This window comes from Citrus sinensis, chromosome 1 (assembly GCF_022201045.2).
Source record: "Citrus sinensis cultivar Valencia sweet orange chromosome 1, DVS_A1.0, whole genome shotgun sequence".
Taxonomy (NCBI): Eukaryota; Viridiplantae; Streptophyta; class Magnoliopsida; order Sapindales; family Rutaceae; genus Citrus; species Citrus sinensis.
In genome coordinates this window covers 18,131,768-18,146,041 of record NC_068556.1, presented here as the reverse complement: position 1 = coordinate 18,146,041, position 14,274 = coordinate 18,131,768, and the positions used below count along the sequence as shown (strand labels likewise).

The 14,274-nt window shown below is 31.3% G+C and overlaps 1 protein-coding gene and 1 long non-coding RNA gene across 3 annotated transcripts; one reads left to right on the top strand and one right to left on the bottom strand.

The window, feature by feature from the left end:
• The first annotated feature begins 5,365 nt into the window (after nt 1-5,365).
• Nucleotides 5,366-8,327, top strand: LOC127902965 (uncharacterized). 2 transcript variants are annotated; one of them, XR_008055641.1, is made up of 4 exons: nt 5,366-5,528; nt 6,425-6,569; nt 7,194-7,383; nt 7,464-7,781. It is a non-coding gene; the product is annotated as an uncharacterized LOC127902965 (long non-coding RNA). The 2 variants fall into 2 exon arrangements; XR_008055640.1 differs by lacking the exon at nt 7,464-7,781 and adding an exon at nt 8,017-8,327 and having other exon boundaries at nt 5,367-5,528.
• Nucleotides 8,328-10,089: 1,762 nt separating this feature from the next.
• LOC102611038 (phosphoribosylformylglycinamidine cyclo-ligase, chloroplastic/mitochondrial) lies at nt 10,090-13,007 on the bottom strand. The gene is made up of 8 exons (XM_006489597.3): nt 12,414-13,007; nt 12,118-12,212; nt 11,926-12,027; nt 11,772-11,831; nt 11,134-11,306; nt 10,887-10,989; nt 10,643-10,801; nt 10,090-10,427 (listed from the first exon to the last, which is right to left on the bottom strand). Exons 1-8 carry the CDS (start codon nt 12,712-12,714, stop codon nt 10,257-10,259), a joined length of 1,164 nt encoding a protein of 387 aa, XP_006489660.2. The 5' UTR covers nt 12,715-13,007; the 3' UTR covers nt 10,090-10,256.
• Nucleotides 13,008-14,274: the final 1,267 nt, after the last annotated feature.

Sequence of the window (14,274 nt, the reverse complement as noted above, 5' to 3'; positions counted from 1 at the left end):
AGGATATATTGAGGGCTTGTGTGTTGGATTCCAAAGGTAGTTGGGACAAGCACTTGTTATTGGTAGAGTTTGTGGACACTAACAGTTATCAATCATTTATTAGGATGACACTTTATGAAGCTATTGAGAAATAAGTAAAAGATTGAAAGTGGCTCAAGCCAGACAAAAGAGCCAAGCAGCAAACCAAAGAACAAAATCGGAGTTTGGAGTGGGCAATAATATGTTCGCTAATATAACCACCGTGAAGGGAGTTATGAGATTTGCTAAGAAAGGAAGGTTAAGCCCTAAGTGTATTAGCCCTTTTGAGATTTTTGAAAGGGTAGGAGATGCAGCTTTTGGACTTGCTTTTCATCTATTATTATCTGAAGTTCATGGAGTATTTCATGTATCCATACTACGCAAGTATATTGCTAACTCTTCTCATGCGTTAAGTTTGGAGCCACATTAATTTAGCGATGGTCTCACTTATAAGAAGATCCATATTAAAATCTTAGATCGAAAAATGCCAGAAAATTAGCCTTGGTGAAAATTTTATGGTGAAATCACTCAAAGGAAGACACAATGTGGGAAAAAGAAGAGGAAATGCCTATGAAATAACCCAAAAATTGTTCGAGTAATGAACTATCGAATTTCGAGAGCTAAATTCGTTTAAGTGGGAGAGGGTTGTTTTTACCCGAAAATTAAATAGGTAATTATTAGTATTATTTTGACTTCATTTTGTGATTATTGATTTATTTTTGTATTTGATTGTTAATCTTTTTTATTATATCAATATTATTGTCATAGTATTTGTTACTACAATTAATATTAATATTAGTATTAACTTGATGTTGGTGCTTGGATTATTTGTTATTAGGCCTAATTTTAGCCAAGGCCATATTCGTCATTTCATTAGGTAAGGGTATTTTAGTCTTTTTCTCATCCTTAATAACCCTTGTACTCTAGCTATAAATAAATGACTTAAGCTTCTCTTCCTTCTTGGTTGGCCATTAAAGAAGTTTGAGAGGTGGATAAAGATATTTGGTGGCTTATATTATTGGAGAGTAAAAATTTTGGATAATTGTAGGGGTGCTTAAGGTTACGGTGGGTACATTATAAGGTTAAGCTTATTGCTGCGATTATTGAGAGATAATTAAACTAGACTTTAAACTCGGATCATAATGAACATATACATTTGTATGAATTTTAGAAACATTACTTTGATATGTGAATTATGGATGTTTTTGGCAAATATATTTGACAAGTACATGCGCATGAACATGTGATGTTCTTACAAGTCTTTATATAAAAGGAATTACGTTTATTAATTGTATTTGCAAGTTTACGATTTTATAAATGAAATTTATTATTATACTAAGTTTTATAAGAGTTAGCATTGGAGGCAACCTTTTGAATTTTGAGACTATATGGGAGCCACATCTCGAGGGTGAATGTGCATTAAGTGCCACTCATAATGCTAAGTGCCACATGCAGATCCATATTTTTTAAAATGACAAGTGAAGTTGTGATGAGTTTTTATTTGCTTCGTAGGCACTTACATGCTTATATGAAGCCTTTCCATATGTGTGGCTTTTCTTTTGGCATTGTTATATGTGATATGTATGGTAAGTCACCAATGGATGACTCAAACTCATTATATAATAGGCGAAATGTAAAGTCCTACTAAGTGGTAACAAGGTGTGAGTATTCCTAAAATAAGAGTGAGTTTTTGCTAGTGATTTGTGAAATGTAAAACCTATGAATGAAAGTAAGTTTTTACACATGCTATTTCATGCACGTTATGAAAAATTAATTTGCTTACTTAGTTTTTTATACTCTCTATAATTTACTATAATACTCAAATGACTAACGGATCTAACGTGTGATGAATTTAGAAAGTTGCTCACATTTCTTGGTTCCCTCAGTCTTAGAAGACTTTTTGACATGGGTAATTAAATTATGAGAGTTTCTGTGACTTGATAAGTGTAATTTGTATTTTGCTTTTGGGAGTTATTTTACTGAACTCAAATTTTAATAACTTCACAAATGTTTAAATTGTCTTATTATCAATATGTTTTCACACCCTTAAGATGTTGATTAATAGAAAAATCACCTTTAAAACTTTTTGGGTTTAGAGTGTGACATTACTAGTGCTTTCTATTAAGATTAAGATGGGTTTTAAATAAAAAAAATATTTCACATATGCATGTCATAATTTTATTGCATAATCGTACATATGTCTAATAAACACAAGTTTGACGAGTGAAAATCATAAGTAATGAATTTATTATTGAATAGTGTATATTTCATACTAAAAAAATGAGAATCGTTTATGTTCATGTCACATGATGAGTTGAATGGGGGCCAACAAAATTCAACATCAACAAGATCCCCAATAACACAAATAAATCTCAGGTCTACATATCTTGCAACTGTTGCATGTTACTCCATTTTTAGTCTTGTTGTGATGTGAATCTAATGAAAGACTGGTTTCAACAGTAGGATATGTAAACTTTGATGATGGCACTACAATTCCAATTGTATACTGAAATTCTAAAATATCGAAGGTTTCAAATTTTTAACACATACATCCAAATTGTATCAAATCTGTAAATAATTAGCTAGATAATTAAAAATAGGAGAGGATTATTTGCACCTATAAAATATTATTTACACCGATATTTTAATAAAATTTTTTGGTAGGATATATTTAATATTTTTAAATCATTTTATTTTCTTCCTTTGTCTTTTTCTCCGACACTTACCTGTTAAAGACATGTTGCTGCCATAATAAAATTGAATGTCTGCAACAGTCGCGATGGCAATTATGAAGGCATGAGTCACTAAATAATATTTTAATGTTAAGCTAACTTGTTTATAGGGTGAGTTTGATCAATTAGTTACAGCATGTATATAATTAAGCTACTTTAAAATTTTGAAGTCCTGAAACTTTTATTGCCTTTTTTTCTCAAGCAACTTCCATCTGGATCTTTAGCATCAGTTATCAGTCATTGGAAGGTTTGATTTCTCGCAAATTTGTTCAATGCCAATCCTTTACCTTCATAGCAAACCTGCTTCTGCTTAACAAAATAGAGAAAGAAAAAATTACAAAGTTTCACATATAAAAGACATTGAAATTAGCTGTCAAAGTTTCGTTATATATAAATGATAAGAGTGGGACTATTAACACTTCAAAAAATATTTTAAATACTATAATTTTAATAAAAATATGTATTATAAAAACACTCATCATATAACTTACTATTAAAAAAAATTTATTATAAATCAATATTATATAATTGCTTCGAACACCCGTATAGTACACTCATTATTTAATTTATAATTCTCAATTTCTCACACCTTATTTCTGACATCTTAATTAATATTTAAATGAATAATGAATAAATCAATTTTGAGAAAAAATTTTTACTACAAAGTATGTGATACTTTTTATTTTTAAAAAAATAAAATAAAACAAAAACACTGTAAAAGAACCTTTTTCTTTTTAGAGGCCCTTCTCCTTAATTTTCTTCATCTCTTTGTCTCTTTTTTCTTCTTCTTTTTTTTCTTTAGAGTATTATCTATGGAATAATTTTTTTATTATATTCTTATTGCAAATTATCTTGGGTGTAAAATTCAATATTTAACAAAAATAAAGAAAAATTTAATAACTAAAACTATGTTAAATACTTTGTTTACAACTTGACTAATTATATTGTTGTTAGTATGTGTTAAATCTCATAAAAGTAGTGTGGTAAATAGTTTTATTAGTGTTTTAAGTAAAGAAAATGTAATCTTTGTTTTTTTATCTGAAGTTTGAATGGGTCTGTATTTTTTTGAATTCTGAATAGGTCTAATACGAATATTTGAATGACATATTTTTTTTAAAAAAATATCTGAGTATAAGTGGCATCTTATTTGTTTTTATAAATAAAAATCATCTAAAACATTTATAATGATATTTATGTCCTTGTAAATTAAAATAAAAAAGGGATTAGTTTTATAATTTTGGAAATAAGTATATTTTATAGAGATATTTTAGAATATATATTTAAATAAAAGTCACAAAAATTTACTTTTTGTATTCAAATGTAAATGTCAAAAAATCAAGTATAAGTTACAAAAAAATAAACAAGTAAATTTTAAAAAAGATTTGAAATTAATAAAATTTCAAACTTTAGACATTTAACAAACAAGTGCAAAGTCAAGTAACCTAGATAGTTTTTGTTGGGATAAAGTGTTCAAAGCAATATTTAGAGTACAAATAATTCTACTCAAATAATAATGAAAGTAGCTATATGCTTATCTGTATTTCAAAAATCAGGGAAAGTTGAGACAATCAATTAGGAAGCATTTTTTCTATTTAAATAGATTGAAATCAGAATATAAGAAATTGAATATTTTGATTGAGTTTTTTCAATAAATAATTAGGGAGTTATTTTCCATTAAATTGATTAAAATAAGGCATTGATGCATTTTTCTATTCTTAGTGAGAAAGGCATTGTCCTTTCAAATTATATAAACTTTAGTAATTAGGCTCTTATGCGACAGAGCAAATGATTTACCGTTAGTTGATTAATGGTTGTTTTTTTCCAAAAGGGGTTCATGACTAGTTGATTAATGATTAAATGGAGAATATAGACTAGAATATGGACGAGAAGGAGAGAATGAGAAAATGAAATTATCATGATACTTACAAATAAACTGTAAATTAAAAGACAAAAGAGAGAAATGGTGCACAAGTTGTAACATAATTTTATCCATAAATCTCCCCAGCAGGATGTGGCAATTGAAGTTAAAGATGATGCATGAAATTTCGTCTTTAGATTTACGAATGTGCCTATTACATTAATGGAGCTTGCTAACATACTGTAAGTTACAGCTCACTCACAAATTTAGTTGTAGATCCCACAGAGACCCACAACCAAACACTATTCATGTGAACAGCCAAATACTATTCATGTGAGGGTTGGTAGCCCTCTCCTAATATATAATATATTGGTCTTTCGATGAAAAATGTCAATTATCTCTACAGACAAAAAGCTGTATTTCCGACCAAAATATTTGGAGGGCATTGTTTGCCTTGATAATAAGCACTTTGTTCAAGAGCATAAAGGAGTTGTCAGAAAATTATTAAAAAAATAATAAAGTTTTGGGTAATTTACCTTTGATAACATTGAATTTGTGGTAGGAAATATAATACTAAATTAAAGTAAAATTTTTAAACTCCCCAAAAAAATCATCTTTAAATTCTGAGTTACAGCCTTGGTTGTTGTATTTACTAAGTCCTTTTGTTTTTAAAATAAATCCTATAAATATAAAAAAATTATAAATAAAATATTATTTGTTCATACAAAAGTACCAAAGCCAGTTAAAATTAAGCCCAACCCTTTCGTTGTAAATAAAGCCCATAAATTCAATAAGACATTTTAATTTATACAAATTAATTAAAAGAAAATTCAAAAGAACAAAGGGGAGACGCTACTCTTCATCCCGGCGTCTGCCGCTCTCTCACTTTCAGTATCTCGTTCGCGTAGAAGCACCTCAAGGTAAACTTACTTCTCAGAATTCTTAGCTGGAAAATTTTTAATTCCTTTTAGCTTTTCCTATACTTTCTCCAATCCATCTCCCTCTTCATGATTTTGCTTTAACTTCATAAATTTTCTAGGGTTTTAGAGTTGTAGATTCACAATTTTATGCATCTTCCGTGTCTTTCCGAGTCAAATCATCAATTCTTTGTAGGCATCTCTTGATCTAGATTCGATACCTGTAATTTTCGTTCATCTTTCGATTGTTTTGCTTTCGTTTCATGCATTTCAATTTTATTAAAGTCTTACTTTCTAGGCTTTAATGACTTGAATTTCACCAAGTCCCTTAAAATTTAATAGGTAATTACTTGATTCGTTAACATGATTCTGTAATTAAGTTGTCTTTGTGATAACTCTGGTGCAGTTAATGTGTAATTAATTTAGGATTAATGAGTGTATTAAGCAAGGATTTAGCATTCAGACTAAAGTCTTTAAGCTTTTCAAAGGGTTTTTTTTCCCCCCCTTCAATTAGCCTAATATAATAGTATCAGTATTTTTCTTGATTTAGGAGCATAGAGTGCACAACCATGCTTGTTTGGTTAATCGAGTTTTCACCTATTTGCTTTATTTGATTAAAACATCTTAATATGATTGGAAAATACTATTGTAGAAAGTCAATTTTCTTTAGGTATTGAAGATAATGTTTAGGAACATTCAAAGGAAATCCAGGGGTATTATATCGTGGCTTGATTAGATATTTCAAAAGTGGGGAAAAGAGTACAGCAAGATGTAATTGAACTACTGTACTTGCATCTTGCAATTGGATTTTTTATCTATCTGAGTTTCTTTTACCATATCTTATCTTCAGTTATTCTCATTTTGTCATCTGTGTTTCTTGGTTGTGTAATTGTGTTTAGGATGCCAAAGTTTTATAAAATGGGAATATTGTGAGAGCACCTCCGAATAGAGTTGCAGGTATTTGACAGTATATTCGAATCAGGTTGTAGGATCTCTGGAGCTGGGGGCTGATGCTTCCAAGCTTTCTCAATACAAGCTTTGCAGGTGTCACCTTCTAATAAAGTTGTAGTCATATACGTAACTATGGTGTCTACTTGCTTTGCAAAGTTCTAATATATATATATATATATGCTGCTCCACATTTGAATATCAAGTGGCATTATTTGATTTGAGTCTAGGGGTTTCTTATGCATATTACTCTTGAATATCAAGTGGTATTCGTCAAAACAAATTTGTTAGTTATGATAATTGACGCTGTTGATATTTATGCTTTGCATATATTATTGAATTATTATATCATTTGCTCTTCAGCTGGCAGCGAGTTTGCATAAGAAAAATTATTTTTAAAGTTTCAAAGATTCAAAAATACTTATACCTTCTGACAAAGCAAAACTTTGTTTGTAGAAGGAGAAATGAAACATTAGTATTCATTCACTTCTTCATCCTCTCTCTCGTTTTTGGGCAGCTTAGTTTGTATTTTATATTGAGACCATTGACATTGGCATTCCTAATTCTTTGCATATATTCTTGAATTATTATATCATCTTGGAAATCTAATATCTGCATAATTTTACAACTTGAATTTTTCGTGACTTATTTTCTATTGATAGGATTCATTTTCTCATTTATTCATTGATCATATCTTAATTGAAAGCCTATGACTTGTAGATTCAATGAAACCCATTTAGGCAGCCGATGGTGGTGGAAGACAGTGCTCTATTTCTTTTTTGCTTTTCAAATTGCTTCTATTTGGGATGTGAAGTGGTTCGTATAGCAATATACATCTGCTTGAAAATTGTTTGCTGCCTCCTCTAAGTGTACATGTCAGTCCCTTGAATCTAAAGAGTATGCAATTCAGGTAATAACTTTGAGAAAAAGATGGGTCATTTAGATGCAATTGTTGCATACTGATTGTTTATATTCATGATTGTGTAATAGTTTTTGAAGAAGGAAGTGAAGAAGTTGAAAAGAATAATGAAGCTTGAGCTTGGAAAGTCAAGTGCATGAGACAAATTATTAATTTTCATTCTACATTGAAGCTTTTTTTAAAATAATTTTTTCACCTTTTTTGATAATTTTTTTTTCCACTTTCAAAATCTATAGAAACTGACCATAATAGGGTTTTGTTACTGATAGATCAGATTTATTGCAAGAGCGTAAATCTTCTGATGGTGCTGTTGCATTTTTTTACAACTTGTATGGGGGACTTATGTCCAAATTTATAGGTTAGTAAATATTTGCTAATTTAGGGCCTTAGTCTTGCTGGTGACTCCAAATATAGCATATTTGCTTATGTACACAGAGTATTGCACTTATGATTATTATCCTTTGCTGAAGTCTCATATTTTGTTAGGCTTCTTAAGCAGATATTGGTTATAGTACTTATGCTTAGTTTTATACAAAGTGATTGTTCAAATATAATATAGAATTTTTTGTTATACCTGTTACTCATTTGATAATTTAATGGTTAAAAAGTTTTTCGTTCATGTAGGATACTGCTTTGTAGGACGAAAATGATGATGGGGGTGGAGAAGATGATTTTGTGTACACATATGGGATGATTTTAGTTTTATAGAGTATTGCACTTGTGATTAAGTGGAAGATGCTTGTGAAATTCAAGACACGAGATCATTTTGTGTACACATATGGGATTCTTGGCCGGCCACCCCCCACCCCCCACCACAACAAAAAACAAAAAAACAAAAAATATATATACTATTAAAATTGATCTGTTGTCGTACTTCTTATTGGTGGATGTGATTTCTATCAATCTTTGAAATTAAAGAAGGTACATTTAATGTATTTTGTGTGTCACTATCACTATTTTGTTGATTATGTTGCATTGGTAATACAATTATTCCAAAAAAAAAAGTTTTGGAATAATAATATTAAATAAATAAATTATGTGGGCCATTGAAGAAAAAAAGAAGTATCTTGTAATTCTTTAGGTTAAATTATGGTTGGAATAGTAATGTTTCCGAGGGTAGTTAAGGCCATTTCCAAAGGCAAAACTTGGTTGAACTTATTACGGGTGGGCATATTCCGGTTTGGTTCGGGCTCCGAACCGAACCAAAACCGATCGGGTCTTAAGAGTGGGAACCAAAATCGAAACGAACCAATTCGGTTCTTATATTTGGTTCGATTCGGTTCTTAAATTCAGTTCGATTCGGTTTAGATTTTTCAACTAGTCACGAAAGGGGCGGAGGGGGCGTGGAAAAAAATTAGGTTCCTAATTTTATCAACTTAAAAAAATTAGGTTCCTAATTATATCAACTTCCCAGTGTCTCTTTATATGCTTCAACTGATGTTTCTTCTCCACAACGCACCAAACTCCCTTCCAAACTAACTTCAAATAATGTCATATGTTAACAAATATGCTTCAATCAGTGTCTTTTCGGAATATTCCACATTAATTATCAACTTTGAACACTTAATTACAATCAGAATTAAGGAGACTTGATGTTCCACTTGTCCAACATGGAAAACTTATGACATTTAGAATACTTTCTATTATTCAAACAATCGAATAACTTAATAAACAGACACGGCCCCTACAAAAGAAAGCAACTTTTTTCTACCATTTACAACGCTTAGTTTCTTTATCAAAATATTGGCAACAAAGTTGCTCATAATTCTATTTACACAGCCTAAGTCAGCCCATATTCAACTAATTATATAATTTACACCCAAAAATAATACCCGTTATAACAATAAGGCCAAAACCAAAGTCATAAAAAACATGCATCAAATCTAGGAACTAAACGACGGCGTCACCGTGCTTGAGGGGAGGGGCTGTGCTAGGAAGCCATGCACGCGAGGAAGAGAGGATTTTTGCGCACGTTTATTGTCATAAACATTGGTTTTGAGGCAATGTTTATTGTCAATCAAACATTTGTTTCTAACATTGGGATTACATCCCATAACAGCTGTGCGTTGAAACAAGCCACAGCTTCCCAAACATTCCCAAACATTCACATAATCTATTAGCATGATGCTTCCCAAACATTCACATAAACCAGATTATGGGCTCAGATAGCATCCACACATTATTATTGCCAACTGTGCACAAATGTCAGTTTCATTCGGCATGCCAACACACGGATGTGAGATCAAAATGCATCAAAGCTGTTCAGCAAATTCAAAGACCATGTCATCCATATAAAATTTATAACATGAAAAATTTACCGCAGGCACTTGGCATAACAATCAGAAGCCTGATATTGAACATTTCAACTAATACTGTTATTAGGTTAATAACTCCCTTGACAAATAACACGTCACCAACAATTTTTCTAATTCACAATTGAACTCCACATCTGAGTTTAGGTATCCAGCTCTGATTTTAACCAGAGTATGAGAAACAGATGCTTAGAACTTCATTTCAAAGATCCCTTCGTCAACAAATTCTTATTATTCTACATGATATACAAAAATTCGTTCCTCATATGATCTTTTAACTGAACGAATACAATTATATAACTGGAAGCTGGAGGACAATAAAATTTAATAATTTACAATGCTATGACATTTTAGATATATATATATATGTATAAACATATAAATATACACGCAATTCAAAAATCCATTGACACTTAAGCAGCCAAACACTAAGAAGATTATAATATACTGACAAAATCTATTGCAGCTGTGAAGGTTGAGAGTACGAAAACAATAATCTGGCCACGTTTTTTTTTACCTCATCAATGAAATAATTTAAAAGCAATATACAATTTAGCTATAGCTCACTCCTTCACCATTCACAACCTCACCAATGTGATAGGCTTCGTATCCTCCACGTCCTCCCTCAAGTATTGTGTGGGAGGTCTCTTTGCTAACAACAAGAACCATCCCAATGCCCATGTTAAAAGTTCGCCTCATCTCACTATCTTCTATTCTTCCAGCCTAAAACAGACAGTCAATAGCCAAAATTAAGTGAAAGACGCGTGTAACTACTGAACAACAGAGATGCAACATAATCAAATAATGCATTTATAAAAATCAAGCCTATAAAAACACACTTCATAACTCTCAAAACTTGAACATGATGATCAATCTCGGAAAAATCATTAAACACAGATATAGAATCCAGTAGCACATAACAGAAAATTGCTTTTCACCTGTTGGATCCATTTGAATACAGCTGGAACTTTCCAAGAGTCCTCATAGATGACGGCACCCAGGCCTTTCGGGAACACTCGTGGTATATTGTCTGTAAAACCACCACCAGTGATGTGTGCTATCCCTTTTACTCCTCCCGTACTAATTATGTCCAGCACCTATTAACCAAAAGATTTATGTTTTAGCATTAGTTAGCATGGCAATGGGCAGCCACCTAGGTTAAATAGAGGTTAATGAAAAAACCTGCTTGACATAGATAACGGTTGGAGCCATCAAAGCTTCACCCAATGTAGTATTTTCACTAGGAAGTTGGTCCTTCAGAGAAAGGCCACTTTGGGCCAAAACCCTGTTAAGAGGCACAAGTTCAAACCTCAGTATTTGATTTTGGTATTCATCAATCTTCATTTGGAAGAAAGCTACTGCAACAAATATACTTTATGTGGTCAATCAAGCCTTTAGGCAAATTTCAACATGAGATAGCAATTATGACCTTCTTACAAGAGAGAAACCGTTGGAATGGACTCCACTAGATGGTAGGCCAATGAGTACATCTCCAGGCACAATGTTTTTCCCGTCAACAACTGAATCCTTTTTAACAATGCCAACTGCAAAACCACTGAGATCATACTCGCCCGCTGCATAAAAATCAGGCATCTCTGCAGTCTGAAAGGCACAGCAGATTCAGCAAGCTTAACTAAACAAGTTGAATAAACAATAGTCAATCTAATTTTGAGAGCAACAAATAAACAAATATCCATATCCCACAATGCTAATATTTCAGAATGATTGTAACAGTTAAAATTAATAAAAAATTACATATTGAACGGATATGTTATTTGGCTACCAGACAACAGCAAGGACAATTGATAAGATGTGATTCTGTTGGACTCTTATGATCTCTTCTTTCCTAATACTAAGAACAGTCCCTTTAGGTGGGAGCCAACATTTGTGGTAGCTCCCTGAGCATTTCAAGACAGGATGAACTTGTCATTACTAAATAAGTATATTCTAATTTAGATTTTCTTTATCTTCAAATGCAGTACTAAAATGACATTTGCATGGAAAAATAAGAACTAAACACTTAATAACAAATATAACTAATAGAATGGATGCAAAAAAAATACACACCTCCCCTCCTAGAAGAACACAATCAGATTGTTGGCAACCATCAACAATACCTTTTATGACCTGAAGAACAAATAAAGAGGATCAACACAAGTTTGCTGCAGCAAAATAATTGACATGGTTCATACATCCCAACAATTATGACTGACACATATACCTTTTCAGCAAGATCAACTTCTAGGTGGCTTGTCGCAAAGTAATCTAGGAAAAACAATGGCTTAGCCCCGGAAGTAACAATATCATTGACGCTCATTGCAACCTAAAAGAGAGTTACATTAGAAACTAATTACATTAGAAACTACTACTAACAGTAACAAGACTTTTTTTTTTTTCCAAAAAAAAAATTCACCAAATCAATCCCAATGGTATCATGGATTCCAGTTTCAAATGCCAGCTCAAGTTTAGTTCCCACGCCATCAGTGCCAGCAACAAGATAAGAATCACCTGCACAAAAGAAATTCATTAGCAAATTAACACAATAACCCTATTCATTAGCAAATTAACACAATAACCCAAAAAAAGGATTTCAACAGCTTATTAAGTCACAAGAAATTACTAAATATTAATTTTTCAATCACAAGACAAGTAACCCATTTTAAGAAAAATCCTAGATAATCAGATAAATAAAAAGAATTATATTATTACCCAGAGGGAAAAGACCGCCAAAGCCTCCAATCCCAGGAGCCATCTTAGCAATTCTTCGAACAAGCTCAGACCCAGCATCTATATCTACTCCAGCATCCTTATATGTTAGCCCCTCACTAGTACTACTGCCACTTCCGGACATCGAAAGAACACAGCTATTGACACTAACTCTTCTGGAGGCCATCGAAAGAAAAGGAAGTTTACAATTGAGTAAGACATTGTTGGTTGGATTTAGCTTGCTCGCAAAAAAACGTGATGTTAGTTCAGTGTTTGTTGCGATACTAATCCTCATGGCAGCCATTGAGAATGAATCCTTAAATTGATTTGGAGATATCTTAAGAAAGTCTGATATATATTATAATGCCTAAATTGAGAGTTTAGGGTTTTAGAGAGTTCCTTCTAGGGTAGGTGTCAGTTCCGTTCGGTATCGGAGAAAACCAAAATTTTCAGTCAAGGAAGCGGCAGCAGCAGTGGATTTGAAGGATGTTAGGCTACTGCTTTGAGATAGCAGTTTAGAAGCGACGAATTGATGAGAAGAATAATGAGAAGGGAGTGGCCAGAGGGGAAACGAGAGTTTCAGAAGCAATTTTTATTATTTATTAGAGTAGCAACGGTTCATTATATAAGCTGAAGAGATCCTACGAAAATAATAATTTCTAATAAAATAATAACTTAATAACTAATCCTTAACGGAAAAGGAAATAATGCAGATCTAAGATTAGGATCCTAACATAATTGACAAAGATTATTTTAGTCTATTCTAATCTAAAATAGGGAATTTTATTCATTGTGATTACAAATCTTACAGTTCAAATAAAATAATTTATTCTGATTTAAATTTCTTATTACGATTCAAGTTCATTTCTATTTATATTTAGTAAACGCACCATTAGAGTGTGTTTGGAACATATTATTGTTTAGTATTATAATATTGTTCGTATTAATTTATTGCTTACCTATGTTTGGACGTTTTGAAAGATAGATTGTGGTCCATCATATAATTCACTACAATGCGCCAACTTTTTCCTTAATTGAAACACTAAATATATTTAAATTTAAATTTTTATTATAATAATTATAATAAAAAAAATACATTATATTATAGTATTATCTTATTACATCATATTACATTTATATATTAATAATTAATATAAAAATAATAATTAATAATACATTTAAATAACGAGAGTAGATCTGAAAATGATAGCAATAATTGAAGAATTATGAAATATTTAAGAATTTATGGAATAAATCAAAGGATTTATCTTTCTAAATTTAGAGAGCAAACATAAGCTTTATTTTATATTTAAGGGATTGGAGCTCTCATAAACAAATATTGAAACATGCATTGTAATTACATAATATCAATAATAAAAGTCCTCTCAAAATTTCCTACTTCATTTTTATTCATGTCATTTAACAACTTAGTCAATGAATAAAATAATAATAATAATAATATTTTTTCTTGACATTTCAAGAAACATGAGGATTGAATGACAATAGCCAAAGTAAGTCTATCCCGCCGTTGCATTTACTTTTGTCATTCTTCCTTGGATCTAATCTAATGGTTAGGTTAAAAAAAGACAAAAAATGTGGTATTAATGTGGTAACACAGGCAGACTATTTTCGAAATTAAAAAATACCATTCAAATTTTGGTTTATTCCGATTCTGAATTTTTAACTGAAAACGGAATGAGGAAGGTTTGATTTTGATTTTCGGATTGGGATCCCCCTATGTTATGGTTAATATAACATACACCCACACACAATAACAATACCCATTGGTGGAGTCCGCTATTGTTGCTGTGTGTGCGCTAACATAACTTAGCACTGGCCTTCGGATTGAGCTTTAGATAGAAAG